Raw genomic sequence first — 22,691 nt, 5'->3', positions numbered from 1 at the left:
TTTCGATACATGAAACTTTTGCAGTGTCATATCAAGTTACCCATATAACATAATAGTTCTGTTCATTCCATCAGAATAACTTTAATCAATAATGCGTTTCTTTATATAAAAAACTTTTTGAAACTTTTGAATTTATATTTCTAGCAAGATGGCGGATTCTAACGGACCGCTGGATTACAGTTGAATCCCAGCGACACCTGCGTGTCAGATTAGTGATTGCTTGGCACTTAATGAAGTGTGATGATATCTCGGCGAGGAGGAAAAGAGCGACAAATGCAGAAGTGAAGTCTGGAAGTTTGCTCGTGCGGGTTCGCGGCGTCAAAAGTGGGTTTTTCATTAGATTTTTATAAAGGCTTTAGCCGGGTTGCTTTATTAGAAATTAATTAAAACCTTAAATTAAGCGGTCGTGGTAGATTTGTGAAGTGGAGTGAACTTTTGTCTGTGTTAGGTGACGCGAAGTAAACGCGGCAGCCCAAGCCAATTTTCTTTCCTGATTTATGTAGAAGAAAGAATAGAGGAAAACAGGGAACAGTGTGAAACGATTGATAAATGTTTTTAATTTGAAGTTAAGCGAGTTAGTGCGGCAAAAGTTTTACTCGGAAAGATTGCCAGACAAGTATCAAATTGAGGTTAGGTGATAGAAGTGTTCACGTATAAGTGGGGGTCCCATTAGGACGCTTGCTTGGGCAGGTTGATTTTGCGGGGTAGATTCGAAATATTTTGAGAGGCGATGGCGGATTCAGACGATGAATACGACAGAAAACGGCGTGATAAATTCCGCGGTGAACGAAGTGCTGGTGATAGCTATCGATCGGAGCGAAGGGAAGATCGTCGCGGAGGCGGCGGCGGACGAGATGATTGGAATGATCGGTAAGGGAATTTGTTTGCAATAAGATCGCGATGCTGATTTCATATGAAGTAATCCTTTCAGAGGCCGAGCTCGCCCAGACTACGGAGAATATAGAGGTGGCGGCGGTGGCCGTGGACGAGACCGGTATTCGCCGGGTCGTGACTTGCCTCCGCCGAAGCGCATGCGGCCTGATTGGGGTGATGAAGGACGTCCTCGATATGGTGGTAATAAGAACACTCCTAGTAAATATTTGCATCCTAGTATTCATTCTTCTACTAACCCTGGTCATGTTTAGCCTTAGCAACGCAAGAAAACACTCCAGTGGCTCCTACAAACCCACCACCTCAACCTCCGCCACTACCGCAGCCATTGCGGTTTCCTATTCCACAACCTTTGATTCCGAACCCAAAGTTTTTCAAGACTATCATCTGTAAGCCAAATTCTCGACTTTAATGGATGGTGTTGAGTCTTATTAATCAGTCAACAAAAGCTAATTCTGCAAAAAATACTTTCCCTTGTCCTTCATATCATTGCATGTTACTTTTGACTCATTTTATAATTGCAGTTCTGAAATTCTTTGAAATATAGTTTGAGAAAATTCTAATCACAGGTCATGAAGGATATCCGATGTACGGTTGGGGCCACGAGCCATATCCAATGCATCCCGGGCACGGCGGTTACGGTGGGCACCCGCAAATGAATAATCATTCTCGGGGTGAAGCTGCCGCAAATCCCGACCTCCAAACACAGCCACCCATGCTCACACTGAAGCAATTTTTAGACACCCAGGACGACACCATTTCGGATTCAGAGGTACTGAGGAAGTACAGCGAATATAAGTTGGAATTCAAACGGCAGCAGTTGAACGAATTCTTTGTCGCACACAAAGACGAAGAATGGTAAGTGCTATGCTCAAACAAACAGTTAATTTGTAGATACCGTACCCCAAATGTTCTGCGACAAAATTGAAACGTATACGCCCACAAGTAGCACTTGAGCTGTGAAACCGATGCAGGATAACACGTCCATCGAATGTCTATATTTAAATTCTATTCCAGGCTGCGCGTAGAATTGAACAAATTGTTTAGCGATCCAGATAGGACTCATCTTACTTGCACTTCTCTCACAAAAAATAACTTGTAAAAATTAAATCGTTAAAATTATTATATTTAACAAATTTTCTCCAACAGCTTGACTATGGCGTACATTTTAACATTTTTGTTTGTATAAAAATATAAAATGACAAAATCGATACAATCCGAACAAAAAATGCAAAGTGGGCGTAAATTTTTCGCTCCGACACATCATCACATGTTAGGATGATAATCATCGTCGGTGAGAACGGTTTACCAAAAAGCACACCCAGAAAGCGCCGTTTTTCATCTCCTTCTAGAGAATGATTGAATTTAGTTGCTTTTTTGAAATTCACTTGGCGAGCAATGCCAGTGTGTGTAAATTTCGCGTTTTAATTTTGCGTATTTAGAACACAGATTTTAATGAAAGATAATGTTAAAAATATTGTTCGTGTATTGAGGTAAGATTTGAGGTAGAAACAGAAGAATTTTATTTGATATTTAAATTTTAAGAAACTTTTATCAGCTCGTAAATTTATCAAGAAATTTTCCTCATTAATATATACAGCGTAAGAAGGTATACTTTTTATAAATTTTAAGCTACAATTTGAGACGTAAGGGGTAAATGTGCTGCAGTAAAAGATTTGGGCTTGTGCTGTCCGCTTTTATCAAATTGAAGGAATTGATGACAATCGAACTATTTGGGACTGGTAACACCTGGCATCATGAATTGTTTGTTTCTCCTAGATTGTAGATCAAACATTTTAGTTGACTTACTTCCCTTCCGGATAGCTGAGTGGTTAGAGCGCAAGGCTGTCGTACGGAAGGTCGCGGTTCAAATCTCACTCGTGACAGTGGAATTTGTATCGTTATTTGACGTCGGATACCAGTCGAGTCAGCTGAGTCAAATCAGGGTAATAATATCGAGCGCAATGCATGACCTGATCACATTGCCTCCTACAGGGTACTGTAACCCTGTAGTTGCACCGCTACGGGCTTGAATGAAGTGCTCTAACACACTTCAAGACCCTGATCCAATATGGATTGTTGCGCCAACGGTTATTATTATTATTACTTCTTCTCGGCATTCTTAGCTTAGGATGTACGAGTTGATTTGATAATTTTTTGGTCAAGTTGCGTGGCAGGCCGAAGTTATCGCTGATTGTACTCACCATAAGATAAATCAATAAGTAATCGATCTCTTGCCATGTTGGTTTCTTCTTTTGAAACCTCTAAAACATGCATTCGACTCCCGGTCCATTTTTGTCCTTTCCATTTGACGCAAAAATTTTTCGCTGAAACTATCGTTTCAAGTGCATACATAGATAATAGTTGCAGGAGCGAGATCTGAACACTATTGCGGTGGCGAAGTAATTAATTAATTGGTTTGACAGTTTGTGTGATCGTTTTCTAATTTTTCCCTTTGCGATAATGTATTATAATTGCCACCATATAAGGAATAAACAAGGTTGTGATCATCATCTATTGTATTGTTTGCTTCCGGCCAATCGTAGCTAGTCCACTCTCGCCCGCGTTGAATACAAAACTACATTATCGAAAACGCCTCTAGTAGATTTTAATAATAAATACAGTCCCATATCGAGTCCGAATTGGCATGACATTTGCGTTACTGAGTCCATTGAGTGTTGGACTATTGCAACCGTATCCCGTCTGGCTCCTAACTAGACATTTCCCCTCATCACAGAAACACTCTGGAACAGTTTTACACATTATTTATGGTCAGCTCTTTCGCCCTAGAGAACCAGCAACGGGACGGGAAGGGCGTAAGGGAATTGTTAGTGCAAAGAACTTCCTGTCATACAATCCTGATCATCTCCGTAAGAAAAAGAATCCGAAGGCAATACGCAACACGGGTCCATTTGTCAGGGCTTTCAGCATTTCTTTGATAATCATTATTGCTCTGCTATCTCTGTGTAATCGTAGGTAGGTAGGTAGGTAGGTATCAGTGGCCGCTCCGAGGAGCCCAATTAGCGCATTGGTACGCCGTTTTGATGCCACAAACTCCTAAGACCGTGACTGTTGTTATAGGAACAGGGAAGCAGAGTCCAGCTGGCTCGGATCTTCAGAGCCAGCCCGTAGCATTCACGAAGGAAAGCAGCTCTCCGACCCTGCAGCTAGAAATCTCACTGAGGTCCCCAAAGAATGGTTTACCCAGTGTCCGCAGCCTGACTCGACCCAGAGCTGGGCAATCGCAGAGAAAAGTGTAATCGTAGTTGTTCAACACCCCATTGGCCGCTTTCCGTTCAACTCAAGCTGCCGATAAGTCGCGCATTCCATCGCTCTCTTAACTCGTTTCACCCACTGTTTCTGTACTTGTCAAGGCGTTTACGGTACATCATGCTAATAGCATCAGCCTATATCTCCGCGCTATAATACAGAATGAACTGCGTCGCACGCATAAAATAGCATCTCCTGCTAGAAGTAGGATCTCCAACAATTGACACTGGACAACTTAATGTTGACATTCTAGCTGTAGTCGAGTCCGCTGCTGTTTTGATTTGCCCGGAAAAGTTCATCATCGAGTCAGGCGTCAATCGAGTTGTGGCTTCATAGTTTTCCCAGCGTAGATCTGGCATATGTAATTAATTTTCTAGTGTGCCTTCTAGTGGAAATTGACGTGGTTATGACGAATCTGTTCATCAAAGACGTAATTTGTGGTACGCCACTTCATCTAGGTGGTATGAATGGGTAAATTAATTTCATGGTGTAGTACACTATTGACCAAGAGCAATGATTCGAGATTCCTCAATCGGTCAGTTCCCGGTAGGTTACTGTCGCTGACAGTGATGCTACCTATTTTATTGGGATCATTTTCAAAATAAGCGTTGACGCGACAATCCAATTGCAGGATCAGCCAACGTTTAAGCTCTTTTGGTGTTGGTGCTGTTTGAGTGTATATTAGGTAAATTTGTGTGACACATGGTCAAACGCCTTCTCAAGGTCCTGGAAAGCAATATAGAGAGAGGGCAGGCACTGTTTTCCTCGGTGTTTCGCTGAGTAACCGTGCATCGTGTATTGCGATACAATTCCATATTTAAACGGTTGCTTTTTTGTCAAACAGATATTTTCCCCTTCTAAACAGCGCAATTGAAGAACTCACTGAACTGTTTGCTTTCCAGATATCAATTGCGATATCGTTATCATCAAGTCCTGTTATTTTGTCCGGTTTCATTTGTTTGATTGCCTTTAAGTACTTCTTCACATGTTAACACATTAAATGCAATATCGTCAGCACACAAAATAAGGTGGGTTTGAAAGGGCTATTGCATGTGATGTTCACCTCTTTTAAAAGGGATGCATGATAATTCAGTCTAATAGTAGGTCGGCACGTTTTTCCGATTAACTTACCCAACTATTTATATGACATGAACGGACAATTTTTTACGATATTTTTGATTTGGCATTCCGCTTGAAATCAGATTGCCAAGACAGATGCAAGCATGTACGCTCACACCATTAGCTTTTCACACGTCCGGAGAACTATCTGTGAGCTTGAATTAAAAACTTCGCATCATCATCTTTTTTGTGCCATAAAAGATCAGGGCTAGGCTAGTCAGTTTTACCTTCTGAGTTTAACAATCTTCTTGACTCCAATTCCAACAGTGTTTCTATCAATTCATCCAGAGAGAAAATCTGATCTGTTGATATTATTAACGTAAGGAGCATCCGGGCATAGCAAGATAGCAGGGAATATCTTTAGTTGGAATTAGGCAATGCGATTGCTGCACTAAGTGATATCAGCTTTTTTATGTATGGAATAGCTAATAGTTTGGCAACCATAAGGCATTGATTTGATGTCCTAAACCTGATGAATCGCTTGGGTGGTCCCTTCATATTTAACCAATTCGGTTGTAATTTCATCGACTCCTGCCAACTTATAATTTTTAAGCCGATGAATTGCACGTTCCATGTTTACTAGTGGCAGCATTTGTTCGTTGTCTTCAATTGGCAGAATCAGTCCGGTGTTCGTAGATCTGGTTGAGCAGTTCATAGAAATACTGGACTAATTGTTTCAACAGATGTATCTGACTACATCCTGCTGATTATTTGGTAAAATTGCCACGGTTGGTGTTTCACTCCCTGTACTTTTTACTTTTCGAGTACAGACACGCTTTCTTTTTCTATATGTGAAGTCTCATCTCCGTTCATCGAGCTTCCTGCAGTGTCCTCTATGCAGCATTTTTCTTTTCCTTTACTAATTTACAATGGTCATTGGGACCATTGGATCATGTTGGATAACCCACAGTTTATTATTTTGAACATGTTTGTGCTAGCTTTGGGAGACGACATATCGCCTTAAACTCCTTTCTTGGTCGTTGAAATCTCCAACTGTGATTTTTAAATCATATCAGGGGCAGGGATCGAGGGTTCGTTCCATCACCTCACCTGTTTTTCGACTCTGCATTTTCCTGTGTAGTGGGATGAACGTTAATGAGCCTGGTGTTTTGAAACTTGTCTCGTTCGCTTATATTTTCAGTCGGTTTAATTTTTTGCCTGGTTTAATTTTTTGCCTGGCTGGAAACCTAATCTGGGCAGTTATTCTACTGAATGGTCGCTGTAAGGTATGGTTCTTTTCTAGCGATCATCAGGTGGAGGGGAGATAGGGTTTCTTAGCAGATTTTCCCCAGTATAGTATGGATTTTTCCATTCAAAGGTCATTGAGGGACTTATGCAATACTGTTAGAATCAATATACCTAGATCTGTATGACAGCTTTCTTTTTCTCATATTACTGTATCGATCTGGTCTGCCCAGGTCGAACTGTTTTCCATCGCTAAGTATCACATAGAACCATATTCCACTATATTAAATATGTGATGCAGCGGATTGAATACGTGTCTTCATATGTTGCTCTTTGGGGGCTACTTGATTAGGAATTTTCTAGACTTTTAAGTTTTCGTTTACTTTTTAACAAGTACCGATAAAATCATATTTCAAAGTAGAATGTCAAGCAATTTGTTATGAAAAAACATCGATTCATCGGGGATCAGTGTGAGATGTATTTTGAGACATCGATTTTCTATAGACGCAATGTCATTATTTTTTTCAGATTTTTTGGTTTGTATAATAGTTACCAACAATGTCCTGTCAAATCAGAGACGTGCCTGCGACATTTCGTGATATTCTGTACGGCTATATTCGAAGAAAAATTTCGCGCCTTCTCTTCGCTTGTATTCCGCCCTCCCCCTTAATTTTAAAAAGCTTTTGTTTTATGTAAAATTCTAAAAATATCATTCAGTTTTTTTCACACTATCTAAAAATGAAAGTGTGAATGACGATGTCAATGGAGTAGATAGAAATATGAATCTCTTCATTTTGATGAGTGACATAGACCTCCCATTATCTTTTATTCGCAGTACTCCGAAGACTACTCGAAATTTATTTGTTAAGATGTACATGCTCAGAAATGCAATTTATTCTAAACATCTCTTGTATTTTTGTTTTCCATCTTTCTCTAAATAAAGGTTTAAAAACAAGTATCATCCCGAGGAATCATCAAAGCGGAAAGAAGAGCAGTTGGGCTTTTTGAAGGTAAATATCATAAATTTCTATTTGAAACATATAACATACTATTATAAGTTACTAAAAACCGATCCATTTTATACAGCGTCGAGTGGACGTGTTTTCAGAACTACTGGAGAAAGGCCAAATAACGAATGTATCAGTGGATACGAATCAAACTGATCCGTTGTTGCGGCTTCTTGATACTGTCGTGATTAAACTTGAAGGTGGGACTGAGGAAGATTTAAAAGCCCTCGATGAGAAACCTCAACCAATCCAAGAATCGTTTTCGAGCAGTTTTCAGTCGAAATTCGATTCGAAACGTAATATTAATGATAAGGATGACGATGATGTTATTATCACTGAAGTGCAGCCGATACCGAAACGGATTGATGATTTTAACGAGGCAGATTGGGCATTACCCGCGCCAGCGAAAGCTTCAACATCGAAAGGCACTGATGGCGACGATTGGGATAGTATCGACACAAACTCAACTACAGTAAAGAAAAGTGCCAACGTGAATGATGATGATGATTGGGACAGTTTTGATAATGCTCCAAAGAAAAAAGAGTCGGCTAATGTCGATGGGGATGATTGGGACTCGTTTGATACTAACACTTCCAAGAAAAAATTTGATAAGGCCAAAGAAGACGATTGGAGCTGTTCTGAAAAGCCTCGAAAAACTACTGATGATGGTGACAACTGGAATGATTTTGATGCACCTAGTCATTCCACTACGAAAAAGAACGGGGATGATTGGGATGCAAGAGAAGAACCAGGTGCAAGTACTTCTGGTACACGTAAGCGATCACGTTCTGAATCTAGTAGCTCATCATCTCAGTCTAGCAAGGCTGGAGACAATGATTTGAGTGATCAACCGGAGCAAAAGTCACCGGAACCACAAGTAGACGAGTCGGAGGAAAAATCTCTGGACAATAGTATGGACCATGAAGAAGAAAATAAAAAGGCAGAAGAAGTAGTGAATTTGGAAGAACCATCGAACGAAATGCAACAAGACACTGACCCACTTCCTGCTGAAGGTGTGGAGGCCAATGAAAAGCAAGAGAACGGTTCGTCAGAAAAAGAAAAGGAATCGGAAGAGCAGCAGCAAGAAAACGAAGAAGAAAAGCCCAAGAAAGAAGAGGAAGAAGTTAAAGTTGAAGAAGGAGGAGAGAAAAAGTCGGAAGAAGAGGAGAATAAAACGGAAACAATTGATTTGGATAAGGAAAAGGATCCTGAACCAGAGACGCCCAAACCTCGTGCGCTGCATCGAACCAGTTCTATTTTCCTTCGAAATCTTGCTCCGACTATCACAAAGTCCGAAATCGAAGCTGTATGTAAACGTTACGATGGATTTCTGCGTGTTGCAATCGCCGACCCACTTGTTGAGCGACGATGGTTCCGCCGGGGCTGGGTCACATTCAAACGTGACGTCAATATCAAAGAAATTTGCTGGAATTTAAACAATATTCGATTGCGTGATTGTGAAATGGGCGCCATTGTGAATCGAGATCTAAGTCGTCGTGTACGACCTGTGAATGGCATCACTGCCCACAAGACTATCGTGCGCAGTGATATTAAGTTGTGTGCGAAAATTGCATTGAATCTTGATGAGAAATTCGGTCTATGGATTGAAGAAGCCCGGAGAGAAGGTAATGCAACGAACGGGGACAGTTCGACCATGTCGTTTGGATTCAAGTCGAACAACCCAGTGCTGCAAAACATCACGGATTTCCTAATCGAAGAAGCTTCAGCTGAAGAGGATGAACTTCTTGGATTGACCGGGAGCGAGAATAAAGACACATCTGATGGAGAAATGTTGGATCGCGACACTCAGTTGATAATTGTTCTTGATAAATTAATCCTCTATCTGAGGATAGTTCATTCTGTTGATTTCTACAATCATTGCGAATATCCTTACGAAGATGAGATGCCTAATCGGTGTGGAATCATTCACGCTCGTGGACCGGCACCGCAAAACAAAATCACAAACAATGATATCCAGGAATATATAAAGAATTTCGAGAATAAAATGACTTCGTTTCTATCAAAGAGTTCGCCAATTGAAGAGGACGAGTTGAAAAACCTGGGAATAAAAGATCCTGAAGCAGAAGTTGAGAAATTCATTCAGGCGAATACTCAGGAGCTGGCGAAAGATAAGTGGCTATGTCCTTTGTCTGGAAAGAAATTCAAAGGACCCGAATTCATTCGCAAGCATATTTTCAATAAGCATATTGAGAAGGTCGACGAGGTGCGTAAAGAAGTTGAATATTTCAATAATTATTTGAGAGATGCCAAACGACCACAACTTCCTGAGCATCCTGGCAACACAAGAAGACAGCCCGCTGAGGCGATGGCCCAGCAAATGCCGTAAGTTCAAAATGCACTTCGTGATGATGACATGCTTGAAACATTTTCTATTTTCTAGGTATAGGCCCGCCTACGGCGCCCCTGCTTATGCACCCCCATATGCGGCCTATGCACCTCCTATGGTTGCACCGCCCAGACCACGAGGATTTGGCGTTGGTGGAGGTGGAAGGAGGTATGTATCATTGTTTGGATAGATATCTCATAACACGGGAATCATTTAGCTTTGATGGTTTAGGTTAAATTTGGGTAGTGTCACTATACTTCATATCGACTCCTTTTGAAATTATTTTCATGTCAATTCATACTAGAAGGCCATTAATTATTGAAATAAAGTCAGCAGAGAATATTTTATGTAAATACTCTGCCTGAATTGCAAGGTTTGAGTTGAATACAAGAAGCCAATTGCCTTGATTATATGCAGTAAAAGCCTGATCACCCGCTTTAACTAATGCTTTCAGTCCGGAGAGGACTACAGACATTCTAAAATTAAAGAATCGATTGGAAATCGAGTTATGGTTTCCCTGCAACCATTAATTGAGTGAGAGTGAGTTTTAAGTGAAGTTTCTATGGTCTTGATTCAGCAGCTGGCGGCGCATATGTTCAAATATTGAGACGGTTTGAGTTTATCGGATGAAGCGGTATTGTTTTCCGTTTTTATTCCCTCTAGCTTAATTTCTTGATGAATTTAAAGACCCAATATTAGAAACTATGGTAGTTTCAACTTTACATTTCGTGAAGAATTTTGTTCAATAAACATGGAAGGTTTGAGCGATAGATGCCATTTTTCTGGCAAAGTGTGAAAGATTTCCCCTGAAGTGTGAAAGATTTCCCCTGAAGTGTGAAAGATTTCCCCTGAAGGGTGAAACCGTTCTGCCAGAATCTATGCAGGATTCATCCCCTTTTTATAGCCTAATAAAAAAATTTCGTAGTCTGCTGCTCGCTTTAGCGGAAAAAAGGATTATTTTCTGTTTATTTCTTGAAATTTTATACTTCTAGTCCCTTCCAATTGAGATAATTGTGCATAATTCTAAGTCGCTGTAATTTCAAACTTTTCTCGAAATATATGAACAAGAAGAAAATGTGATTTGAAGGGCTCTTTTTAAAAAGTAGGTTTGATGTGGGGTGGGGTGAACGGGTTTTTATTGTATTATACTGGTCAACATGTATTTTTGCGGACTTTATTTCATTTGATAATGGAAAGAATTTCCTATTAACATGAAGTTCATGTAGTCATTCTTGCACTGTTGCCCTCTTATTTTCTATTTCGTTTCCAAATTATTTTTTTTTTAACAAAAACAACTGAGCAACCAAACGCACGAATTTTACAGAGAAATGTCGATGGATCATCAACGTCGTATAATAGGTTATCACGATTTGGATGCACCTCAGAATTTTGACATGTTTGAGTAGAAAACGTCACAGAACATTCTTTTAATAAGCAGTGATGGCAAAATTATGCCATCGATTTCTAGTTTTGGTTAGTCATTTCAAGTGATAGAACGTACACAATCTTTCTGTAAATGAATTCAGTTGGACATGAAATATTTAGATAATATTGTATAGAGCAATAATAGTAACACGATGGAAGTTAATACGAAAGAATTGACGGACGTTTATGTATTTTTGTAATATTTCTGAGACTTGCGACATTGCAGTGATAATGTGAAAATACTGAGAACAATTCATAGGAGACGAGTATAACATGCAATCTTTTCTATAAACGTTATTTTATGAACTTTCTCTATCTATCTTGAAATAAAATAGTTGTAGTTTATATCCTCAGGATTAAGAGATTAATTTATTGTGTCCGCTCGAGATATATTGAACATCATCTTTTCTTGAAAATCTTATGTTTACAGAGGACAAGGTGGTGATTATCGTCCAATAATCCATTACCGTGACTTGGATGCGCCGCATGAATCAGTTGATATTTTATAAATTTTAAGAGAGAAAAAATCTTTAGGAAATTGCAAAAATGCTTACTTTTTGGACAAACACCACCATTTGCTTTTTTAAACAATATTTTGCTTTCACAATTTTGAAAATAATTTGTATCGTATGTATACTTTAGTTACATAATAGAGCTTATTGTATTTATCCTTTCAATTGTAAGATTTATTGTATTGGCGCGGATTATAATAAAACCAAATATAAAAGTCATTTATCGATATTTTTTTGAATTTCTAGAGCTAATTATCTGTGTACAAATTATAGCCCCACGACTTACACTGTCTCAGCAATTAATTTCCCAACGCTTTCGATTGATTTGTTTAAAGCATCATTCAATTTCGATCCTTGCAAGGTGTCCAGCTCCTTTTGGAGTACGCGCTTAGCTCTTGTAAGCCATTCGCTTGCCTTCTGAAGTTCTGCTCCGATTTTGTCCTTTTCAACATCTTTAGATTTCTTCGATTGCCGTTTATTATACTCGACTGTGGCAGACTGCATTTCATTAAGAATAATAGCAACGTATAAAGATAAACGGACAGTGTGAGGGTCTAATTTGTCACAAACATCGAGTAATTCTTCAGACGTTTTTATTTTTTCAAGCAGTTGCTTTTCAGACAAATCTTCCAAAAGATATCCTGACTGAGTTCCATACATTTGAATCAGACAATGCTTTAGATTGAAGAGATGGTAATGGTTTCTATGAAGAAATCGTGAAAGCTTCTCAATCAGGGCTTCAATTTGATCTATAGTTGGTTTTGATGCCAACAAAACTTCAACCTCTTCTCCCATCTGTGTGTTGAGGTAGCGTACCTTGAGTATTTTAGTGAGTGTGAAAATTAGGATGAAAACATGCTTTAATCTTGAAATTTACCTCCTCACTGTTGATTCTCATGGGGCATTTATTGCACACCCAATCAGTTTTCTCGGCAAGAGGATCTTCTGGCAACTGTATACCACTGCAAGTGCTCGACTCTGGCCCTATACAACGTAGTCCACTAAAGTATGTCCCAAGTTCCGTAGGGTCACGACATCTTTCGCATCTACAAAGAAAGTGCTTCGTCAAAGCTAAGTGTTCCTGTCGCATTTGTGTTCCCCATAACATATTCGAATACATGATTTGAAGATGTTCGCCTTTCTTGATATCCCGACCTGCTGTTACTGATATTTTGAATCCATTGTAGTGATCAAACGAGAAGTAGCAATTAGGAAGGCAGGAGTGTTCCATCATACAAGCCGTAGTGAAGAGGCTCGACAGTTCCATCCCGTTCAAAAGATTGATGCACATATAGTTTGTTTCGATAATTCCACATATTTTGTGCAGAATCTTAGCGTCACAGTGTTCAAGGATCTTTTTATTTGACTTGACTTCGAGAGCTTTGAGTGGTTCGAGAAAATTTTTCATTAAATATGATACAATACGTTCTTCAGCGTCTCTGAAAATAATATGAAAGCATTAGTTTTCATTATGATGAGAAAGAGCAAAATAGGTGTAAATCCATTCTATTGTGTATCACACAGTGCAACAATTATAGAGGTATCACGTTACTGAGTACCATCTAAAAGATATTCTCCGCTATCTTGTTAGGCCGGATAACCCCATACGCCCATACCAAAGAGGCTTTACTCCAGGAAATCAGCAACAGATCAGATCAGAACTGTTTGAATATGCACAAAAGTTGCACCATCTATTCATCGACTTTAAAGCGGCCTATGATAGCATAGCCAGGGTAAAACTGTACACATGAGAGAATTCGGTATCCCGACGAAACTTATAAGACTGACTAGGCTGACCCTGACCAATGTGCGAGGCCAGATAAAAGCAGCAGGATCACTCTCAAGACCATTCGACATCAACAACGGTCTGCGACAAGGGGATGGCCTATTATGGGTCCTCTTTAACCTGACCCTCGAGAAAGTGACCCGTGATGCTGAGATAAATGCAAGAGGTACGACCCTCTTTAAGTCCACCCAACTACTGGCTTATGTTGACGATATCGACATTATGGGAAGAACGTCCCGAGATGTACAAACTGCCTTCATCCAGCTCGAGGAGGCGGCGCGAGATCTTGGGCTGCACATCAATGAAGGCAAGACAAAGTATATGGTGGCAACGTCAACACTGAAAACCAACCAACCAACAACATCAAACCGCACTGGTCAAATGGGAAGAATAAAGATAGGAAAATACCACTTTGAGATCGTTGATAATGTCAATTTCTCCTATCTAGGGTCGAAAATCACAACCGATAAAAGCTACGATGATGAAATCCGTTCAAGATTATTGTCAGCCAACAGAGCCTATTTCAGCCTACAAAAACTGCTCCGCTCGAAACGTCTCCCCATAGGGTCAAAACTCTTACTGTACAAGACTATGATCTTGCCAGTCCTCATGTATTCCTCGAAAACTTGGGTTCTTAGCAAGAAAAATTGCGAACTCTTGGCCGCGTTCGAGAGAAGAATTTTTGGCCCCCTACATGAGGATGGACGATTCCGTTGCCTACACAATGACGAACTGTTCCGCTCTAAACGTCTCACCGTAGGGTCAAAGCTCTTACTGTACAAGACAATGATCCTACCAGTCCTAATGTATTCCTCGGAGACCTGGGTTCTTAGCAAGAAGAATTGCGAACTCGCTTTCGAGAGAAGAATCCTCCGAAGAATTTTTAGTCCACTACATGAGGATGGATGATTCCGTAGTCTACATAACGACAAAATCTATGAGCGATACATGACCGTCAGGTTGTGGATAAAATCCGGCTCAATAGGTTACGGTGGGTGGGTCACTTAATCCGTATGGATGAGGATGATCCCACCCGGAAAGTCTATAAGGGCAATATCTATGGTAGAAAAAGAAGACGAAGCAGACGCCAGACAGCTTTTAGGAATATCGAATTGGTGAACCTCGACGCAAAACGATGTCTCGAATTCCTTATTAAGACATTCCTAGACCGCATACCGGTTGTTGCGCCGTTGATGATGATGATGATTGTGCTTAATGTTAACATTGAGAATGGAACATTTGTGCAAATAATTTTGTTTCAAGCTATTTCGGTCATTAGTATATAAAGCGTAGTAATAGTTTAAAAGTGTTATAATCTTTCTGAAAAAGTACTATACACATATGTTCTTAGAAACGTGTACGTCATTATTTTCTTATTTGTAAGCATAAGAAAATGTAAAAATAAGGATAATAACCCTCCCGAATGCCTAAATACTTTGAAGACATTCGAAGTTAAATGAGATAGTAGGTTTGACAATCGTGGCAACGTCGATGATGGAAAGGAGTCAAGTTGAGGTATCACAAAGGCAGAGGATTATTGCGCTTACGGACTCTCCGACAATATGTTTGGGCGTAGCAAAAGAAACTTAAGGTGCCATTAAACACCATCAGCCAAAGGCTTCGAAAACCGTGTAAAATCGATTATGCAACGAACTTTTAAATATCCAGTTTTGGGACGCTTTTCCAAGCAAGGAATCGGTATATTTTATAATCTCACCAGAGATTTGGACGCAGATTGTTAGGTCCCTTTCGTTATTTAAATATTACACTTTACGGAGTGATATTTTAATCGTTATGTGATATAAGTTTGTGTTTAGGAATGTAAATTAAGTTAACTCCGGAGATCGATTTTTGGGTCAGAATGAGGGATATTGCCCGGTGTTTCATTTGCTACCTCTCTCAATAGCTTCGATTGTATGTTGTCCGTGTCGTGTTTAATCTGTTACGCTGTGGTTCCCGTAAGATCGCTAAGATTTCTTGCATGCTTTCGGCTGTACCCGCATTTCTTAACCACATATACATTGTCCCATGTGATGCTGTGTCCTTTCTCTATTATATGTCATGCTATTATCTTTCTGGCTATTTCCATTTCTTTCGCGTGCTCTCCCCAGCATTGGTGAAGCTTAAGTTAAAATAGAGACTGATAAAAAACATCAAGATTTAGAGGTACCTTTGAAACGAATATGAAAATAGTTAACCGATTATTATGTAGAAATTTGAGGGCAAAGTATGGTGAAAAATTATGAAGCCATTTTTAGCTGCCTTTATATTGTGTCTAGGCATCAAAATACCCTCCATACCGATATCTAATCAACTTAAGTGGTAGTTGCATATCATAGGGACTACGATATGTAACTACTCATACTCTGAAGCCTTCATAACTAATCAAGTTTGTGGAAAGTTTATTCTCGACTAGACGATGATCAAAATGAGTATGTTTACGCTTTTCTGCCGAACAAGGGCTTCCTGACATTGTTTCTCGATTTTATATAAGTAGATCAGTTTCTATAGGGTTTAGTTTGAATCTGTTTTGGATTCATGAATTTGCTGGTGTATGCTCGTCTCATAGGAGCCGTAACAAAGCATCCATTACCAGGTGCAACCCCGAGGAAGACAACTATCCCTAAGGCGCTTCCTAATCGACTTTTATTAACAGCAATATGGATCTGATCCCTTCTTGAAGAATTCAGTTAACCAATATCGGATTAATTCTTGCCACTTCACAGATAGCTGCAAATAGGTTATAGCCGATAGTTTCTATGGTAGGCTTGAACGTGTCCAAAGCGAATTCTTTCTTGGTTATTGAATTCTTAATCTGAATTTGTCTTATGAATTCTTCTATCAATTGATTGAGTCGGTCCTCTTAAGAGAAACGGAGTCTGAAACAGAAATTGTGCTGTGGAACGGCTTAATCTCAATTTAACTCGCTCAAATGATTTTGCATTTCACTGATTTTTTTATATTACCTATATATCTTTGCTCTTGGCATATTAGATAGTTCTAATGAAAATTCCACCTAGGAATCTTCTACTAGGAAATTCGTTCAGTCAAAGAGGAGTGATCGGAATTCAATAAGGCATATAAGTCGTTAGTCAAATCAGTATGAAGATCCATCGAGTCCACCGGGCAAAGACTGTTGAATTTCCGTTGACATGTCGTTCAGGGCCCTAATTCTCTTACCTACAACCAATTGTTCTTGGATAAGATATACATTTGATTCGTCCATTGCTTAGGAATTAAAGGAATTTGTGACCACGTAGCTCTCGGTGTGATAATCACAGTTTGGTTTGAACATCAAGAACTGCTTAACATTAGGTTTCACAGGCGATATTAAAAAAGTCAAGCGACGACGGCTTTACGGTTTCTTACCAGGGCAGAGGCAAATCGTCAGACGCTGCCTCACCTCTGCCCTGGGAGCAGCGTGACCGCAGCGGCTCGCAGATGTTGAATGCTCCTTTATATAATTCGTAGAACACGACATGCCTACGAATTATATTGAGCGCAAATTCGCCTTATAGACCATAGCTTGGCCAGAGCTGAAATATTCGTTTTGAGAATGAAGGGGGTCCTAAGTCCGCATCAACTTAATGCAGGACCGGACCAAATGGGGAGCAACTTATTCCCTCTTTCCTGGTCCACGGACCCCTCGTTTAGGGCTTGCACAAAAAAGTTTGGGTGCAAGCCCTAAGCGAGGGGTCCGTGGACCAGGAAAGAGGGAGTAAGTTGCTTGTAAGTTTGGGTGCAAGCCCTAAGCGAGGGGTCCGTGGACCAGGAAAGAGGGAGTAAGTTGCTCCCCATTTGGTCCGGACCTGCATTAAGTTGATGCGGACTTAGGACCCCCTTCATTCTCAAAACGGATATTAAAAGGTTGATGTCATTTGATTTTTGTCGTCAGTTAACTGAAATTTAATTCACTTGAATTTGAGTTCGGTACTCGAACAGTGTATTGCCGCCAAATACGAGAAAATGGAAGTCACAAATACCTGTCGACCTCATCGGCGAGATTATATTTCTCCAGGATATCCTTAACTTATTCAGTACTGCAAAAATATTGGCTGGTTAGAAACCAGTTTTTCAAAGAGCTTATATTTTGCTGCGACTACCCTCGATTTCATCATTTATTCATTCAGCATCTTTTAACAATTAATTAACCAGAGAGGACTTCAAAACGAAAATAACTTGGGAGCTAGTGCGTATATGTACGGTCAGTCCATCAATTTATAACATGGACCCAATAATAGTCCCTTTGAGTCAGCCTCCAAAAAAATAACGTATAATGACGCCCTTGACCTACCCCGTAGCCATTTCTTCAGACTTGAAGGAAAATCGCTCGGTATCATGTTTGGGGGTATGGTCGTTTGGAAAGGTTTTGGTACTTTAGGTCGTTCAATTTGGTTATTGGTTTTTCAGATGTGTATTATCGTGGTCCGAGATTTGCATCGTAATGTCGGATACCAATCCACTCAGCTGTGAATTAGCATCTGAGTCAAACGATTATTATTAATGTCGTTATACTTTTCAAGCTAATTATATAAAATATAAAAGTCATGCTAGAGCTCAAGAAGTCCAAGGATATAAGGGCGGATAAATTCTTGAGTTAAATTGAAAAGTCTTTGGAACAAGAAGCCGAAATTAGGGCTAGCAGACCGGAGATCTCTATAGTCTGCATGGATATAGATGAGGTCACCACGAGGGAGGAGGTTCGAGGGGCTTTGGAAAAAGAGTTAAACCTTATTGGACTTCAACGGTCAGCGGTAAAAGCGCTACGAAAAGCCTGCGGTAGGACACAATCCGCAAGCATCAGTCTACTAAACTGTTGGCAGCAGGGACAGTAAAATTAGGATGGGTTATGTGTTGCCTTAGAGAGCAGGTGTTGCTGAAGCGATGCCTCAAATGCCTTGGCTTTGTCCATATTGCAAAGGCATGTTCCAGCGCCGATGACAGGTCGAAGCTATGTCGGAGATGCGGAGTGGAGAGCTACATCAGCAAGGGCTGTGGAACAGACCCAAATTGCCTACTATGCAAAAGGAAGGAGAGGGTGGATCGTCGTCACATTGCAGGCAGTATCAGGCGCCCGGAATACAAGCTGCGAATGACATTGATCTACCCTCGCAAACGATCCGCAAGAAAAATATCCATTTGGCCATAATTACTGAGCCGTATCGAAATCACGGTATTGGCATTTGGTTCAAGGATCAAACGGGCGAAGCTGCGTTATGGACTTGGGGAGAACAAGCCTTCCAGGAAATAATGGAACACCCGGAGGAAGACTTCATCAGAGCAAAAGTGAAAGGGGTTCACATATACAGCTATGCTCCACCCAACGCTACACTTGATGAGTATAAGCAAATACGCTTTTGTTCTGGATGCCAGAGGACGTGGGCCGACCATAATAGCAGGTGATTTCAATGCGTGGGTTTTGAATAGGATAGCTGGACAACGGACGTGAGAGGACGTGTTCTGCTCGAGGCATTCGCGGAGCTAGACGTGATACTCGCGAATGTTGCGACCTCACACACTTTCAGGGGAAAGGGCCTGGGTTCTGTAGTGAACCTGATATTCGTGAGCGCCACTTTAGTTAGAAGAGTCGCTTGGCAAGTTAGCGAGGACTACACTCACAGTTACTACCACGCAATCTACATGGAGATCAAGGGCGAATCGAGCTCGAAAAAGAGCTCACACAGATTGCTGGGTGGATTGCCGAGTTGGAAAGCGAACTACAACGAAATAGCAAGTTTGCGAGCAGTATGTTTTTGGGCAAAGAGGCTCTACCAGAGACTGCGGAGATCACCCCAGGTGACCTATCCACGGAAGACAAACGGTATCCCAAGTTAACGAGGGCCTAATACCTTCAGGTGGATAATAAGGCCCCAGGTTTGCATAGCATCCCCAACCGAGCTTTGAAGCTGACAGTATTGACCAAGCCCAACTTTTCGCCAACATCTTCGAGGCGTGCCTAAAAGAAGGAATGTCCCCTGCCCAGTGGAAGAAGCAAAAGTTGGTTTTGCTTCCTAAACCTAACAAATCACCTGGAGATCCAACATCATATCATCCAATCTGCCTGGGAAATATGATGGAAAGAGTCATATATAACAAACTCCTACCCATCATTGAAAGTGGTAATGGCCTGTCGCAGCGCTAGTACGGGTTTCGACGTGCCCACTCTACGGTGGATGCAATAAACATGGTGATGGACCTACCAAAAGACGAACTGAATGTTGGTGGTTCCTGTGCCGTGGTGTGTGGTGTGGTGTCAAAAACGCATTCAATTCCGCCAATTGGGGCCAAATTAAAAGCGCATTGGTGGACATATTTGGCGTGGTGGAGAATGACTTCTCAGAGAGAACTCTCTGGTCACAGCGGGGGTACCACATGGCTCGTTACTGGGTTCCTTGCTGTGTCATGTATAATAGGGTGCCTGTGCTTCCCGTCCCAGAGGAGACTATGACTGTAGGCTTTGCCGATGACCTGGCTGTAGTTGTTGCAGCAAAGCACCCAGCGGTTGTGGAGGTTTACGCGACGGAGAAGGTGAGAGCCGTAAAGACCTGGCTGGAAAAGGCTAGATTGACCCTGGTGGATGAGAAAACGGAAGCGTGAAGGTCGAAGTCGGTGAATGTATGGTCGACTCTAAGCCGGCTATCATGTACCTGAGGGTAGTAATTGGCAGCTGGCACCGCCACGGCATTTGCAAGAATGGTGCCGAATGTTGGTGGATCGAAACACTACAAAAGATTGCTTCGGTGGTGCGATCCATTCAACTCTCTATGGGTCACCTATGTGGGCGGAGGCGGCCGCAAACGCTCAAAGACGGAAGCAGGCGAATTCGATTTACCGGCTTTAGAACCATATCAGAGAAGGCAGCATTTGTAGTGGTGGGCATGATTCCAGTCGACATTCTGGTAAATGAAATGAGTGTGATATACTATGCAAGACGTATGGAGGGGCTCATGGAACAGGAATGCGGCAAGGTCAGAATCGCATGATCTCTGGCATCGCAGATGAGACGAGTCTTCAAAGGCCCCGTGGACGCATAGGCTTTTTAGGGTATGGCTTAAGCGATAAAACGGAGAAACCAACTATCACGTTACCCAGTTCCTTACGGGACACAGTGGTTACTATAGGCAATATTTATACTACTTTGGGCTGAATGGTTCGCCGAATTGTCCTGTATGTAGTGGCACACCGGAAGATGCAGAGCATGTCATGTTTCAAAAATTCAAACTTCAAACTTCAGCCTATTCCAACACTAGAATCTCAGGCGAGACTTGTATTTAGATTGATTTGACTTGAACTAGAGAGATAATGAGAGATATGCACCACACCAGTAAGGATATTTTGCGGCATGCAATTAAATGTAAACAAGACCTGATTATATGATCATCCTGTAAGGAAAAGTTTCAGTCGTTAGCTAGGAGAGAAGAAATGTATTCAGATTTTTTTACGAAGCAGTTTTAAGTTATTCTCTGGTCATTCTTAACATAAAAAATCTGTTTTAAATGTGTTGTTATGGGCATCGATCCCCTTGGAATTTTCAGGCAAATCTGTCGGTAAAAATCTTGCAACAGCCATGATAGCATCATCGTTTATAAGAATTGTTAGATCCGGGAAAAACAGCGATCTTTCAAGCTAGATCCCTCAGATACTGTAGGGATACGCCAAAAACTCACTTGTGTGTTCAATAAAAGAAGGTTATAAAGATCCATTTTTAAAAAAGTAAATGTTAACGTTATATGACAATGGTTGGTGGTGACACAATTATAAGAAATAATCTAATTAGTGATAAGAGATATATGCATGTTAGGTAGGATAGCAATCTCACTTATTAGTGCAATCTACCTAGTTCGTAAGCCTTTCTACAAAGTTGATACTTACTTCTGTAGTTCTGATCCTATCCGTTCATTCTCATGGCTTTGCATGTCAATCAATTCTTGCCATTTTTTGGGCATCTTTCGCTGCAGCATTAGGGATTTCAGAACAACCAGTGTATCGGTTCGATAATAATCCATTAACGCTTTAATGTCAGTGGGATTGATGGATCGTACTCCAAGGCATAGTATGGGACATTCAAGTCCATGCAGCTTCGAGTTTTCAAGTCCAGGGCAACTATCGGAACAAGCTGGCCAGTGGCAACTAGTTTGATACGAGAGAGAAAGCAAAATATTGTATTATTTCGAAATCTCATTTTCCGCGTGTTTCAATACTTTGCACATGTATATGTACCGACACGGCATGGAGCGAAACATCCTACACATGGTACGATCGGTGAATATTCTTCTTTTTCATTAAGAAACCACTTGGGGCCAACCACCAATGGATTTTCTGTAAATATAACCGTATTCGCGGCTATGTCACGTGTTGCCATAAGATAACGACCCAATTCTTCATCACGTGCGATGCAAAATGGTCGACATTCGAGCTTATGGATTTTCCAGTGTTTTTTCTGATGTTCAGCACCACAATATTGAACCGATTTACATGCGGAGCATGTTTGTGAAGCTTTAACACCACATATTGCACACTTTCCACATTTATCGTCTTCCATTGCAGCGAATTTTAATGATCGTGTTCAGCAACTTATAATTTATCACTGAAATTTGCAGCACGATTAGCCGGGATTTTCTCTTCGAAGTGGTCTTGGGACTTGCTGGTGGTTTTCTCATTTTGTGTCGGATCAGAACGTATCAAAATTTTCTCCGATTTCTTTCATAAAATATCTTGGAGATCATAAGACAAGCTAATTGTCTGAAAGAGATACCCATGGGGAAAATACTTTGAGGACGAAATAGTTCAAATGGAAGATCTGGGAGAAAGTTATTTTTGGATGTGGGAGATCTCACCATAGAGCCGATGGGAAATAAGTTGCACACTAGTTTGGTGGCTAGCCATTTAGTGGTTTCGGTTTTATTATTAGATTTTGAAGTACAGAGAATTCTGTTTATTTTGAAGACGTATGCGGCAAATGCAATTATGATGCCTTTTCTTTTAAAGTCATGCATTCATTCAGATTTGAAATAATTTAAAAAAAAAAGAATGGTTGGATATCGAATCGTTATTGACTTGTGGCTCTAAACAATCAAATAAAGATCAGTTAAAATGAGTTACCGAACGTTATGTACATATAGTACTGGAGAACTCAATGGAATAAAATG

General features: G+C 40.7%; 2 protein-coding genes across 4 annotated transcripts; one reads left to right on the top strand and one right to left on the bottom strand.

Moving 5' to 3' along the window:
- Window positions 1-243: 243 nt before the first annotated feature.
- Window positions 244-11,975, top strand: LOC119656253 (serrate RNA effector molecule homolog). 3 transcript variants are annotated; one of them, XM_038062670.1, is made up of 7 exons: window positions 244-870; window positions 920-1,074; window positions 1,461-1,749; window positions 7,409-7,475; window positions 7,552-9,815; window positions 9,874-9,987; window positions 11,675-11,975. In XM_038062670.1, the coding sequence occupies exons 1-7, from the start codon at window positions 731-733 to the stop codon at window positions 11,751-11,753; spliced, it is 3,108 nt and encodes a 1,035-aa protein (XP_037918598.1). In that variant the 5' UTR covers window positions 244-730; the 3' UTR covers window positions 11,754-11,975. The 3 variants fall into 3 exon arrangements, with proteins under 3 accessions (XP_037918598.1, XP_037918597.1, XP_037918599.1); XM_038062669.1 differs by having other exon boundaries at window positions 245-870; window positions 11,144-11,975; XM_038062671.1 differs by lacking the exons at window positions 244-870; window positions 920-1,074; window positions 1,461-1,749 and adding an exon at window positions 1,756-2,384 and having other exon boundaries at window positions 11,144-11,975.
- LOC119656254 (SET domain-containing protein SmydA-8) lies at window positions 11,955-22,289 on the bottom strand. The gene is made up of 4 exons (XM_038062672.1): window positions 21,744-22,289; window positions 21,415-21,672; window positions 12,634-13,195; window positions 11,955-12,572 (listed from the first exon to the last, which is right to left on the bottom strand). The coding sequence occupies exons 1-4, from the start codon at window positions 22,082-22,084 to the stop codon at window positions 12,039-12,041; spliced, it is 1,695 nt and encodes a 564-aa protein (XP_037918600.1). The 5' UTR covers window positions 22,085-22,289; the 3' UTR covers window positions 11,955-12,038.
- Window positions 22,290-22,691: the final 402 nt, after the last annotated feature.

Source organism: Hermetia illucens, chromosome 4 (genome assembly GCF_905115235.1).
Source record: "Hermetia illucens chromosome 4, iHerIll2.2.curated.20191125, whole genome shotgun sequence".
Taxonomy (NCBI): Eukaryota; Metazoa; Arthropoda; class Insecta; order Diptera; family Stratiomyidae; genus Hermetia; species Hermetia illucens.
This window is presented reverse-complemented; position numbering and strand designations above follow the sequence as displayed.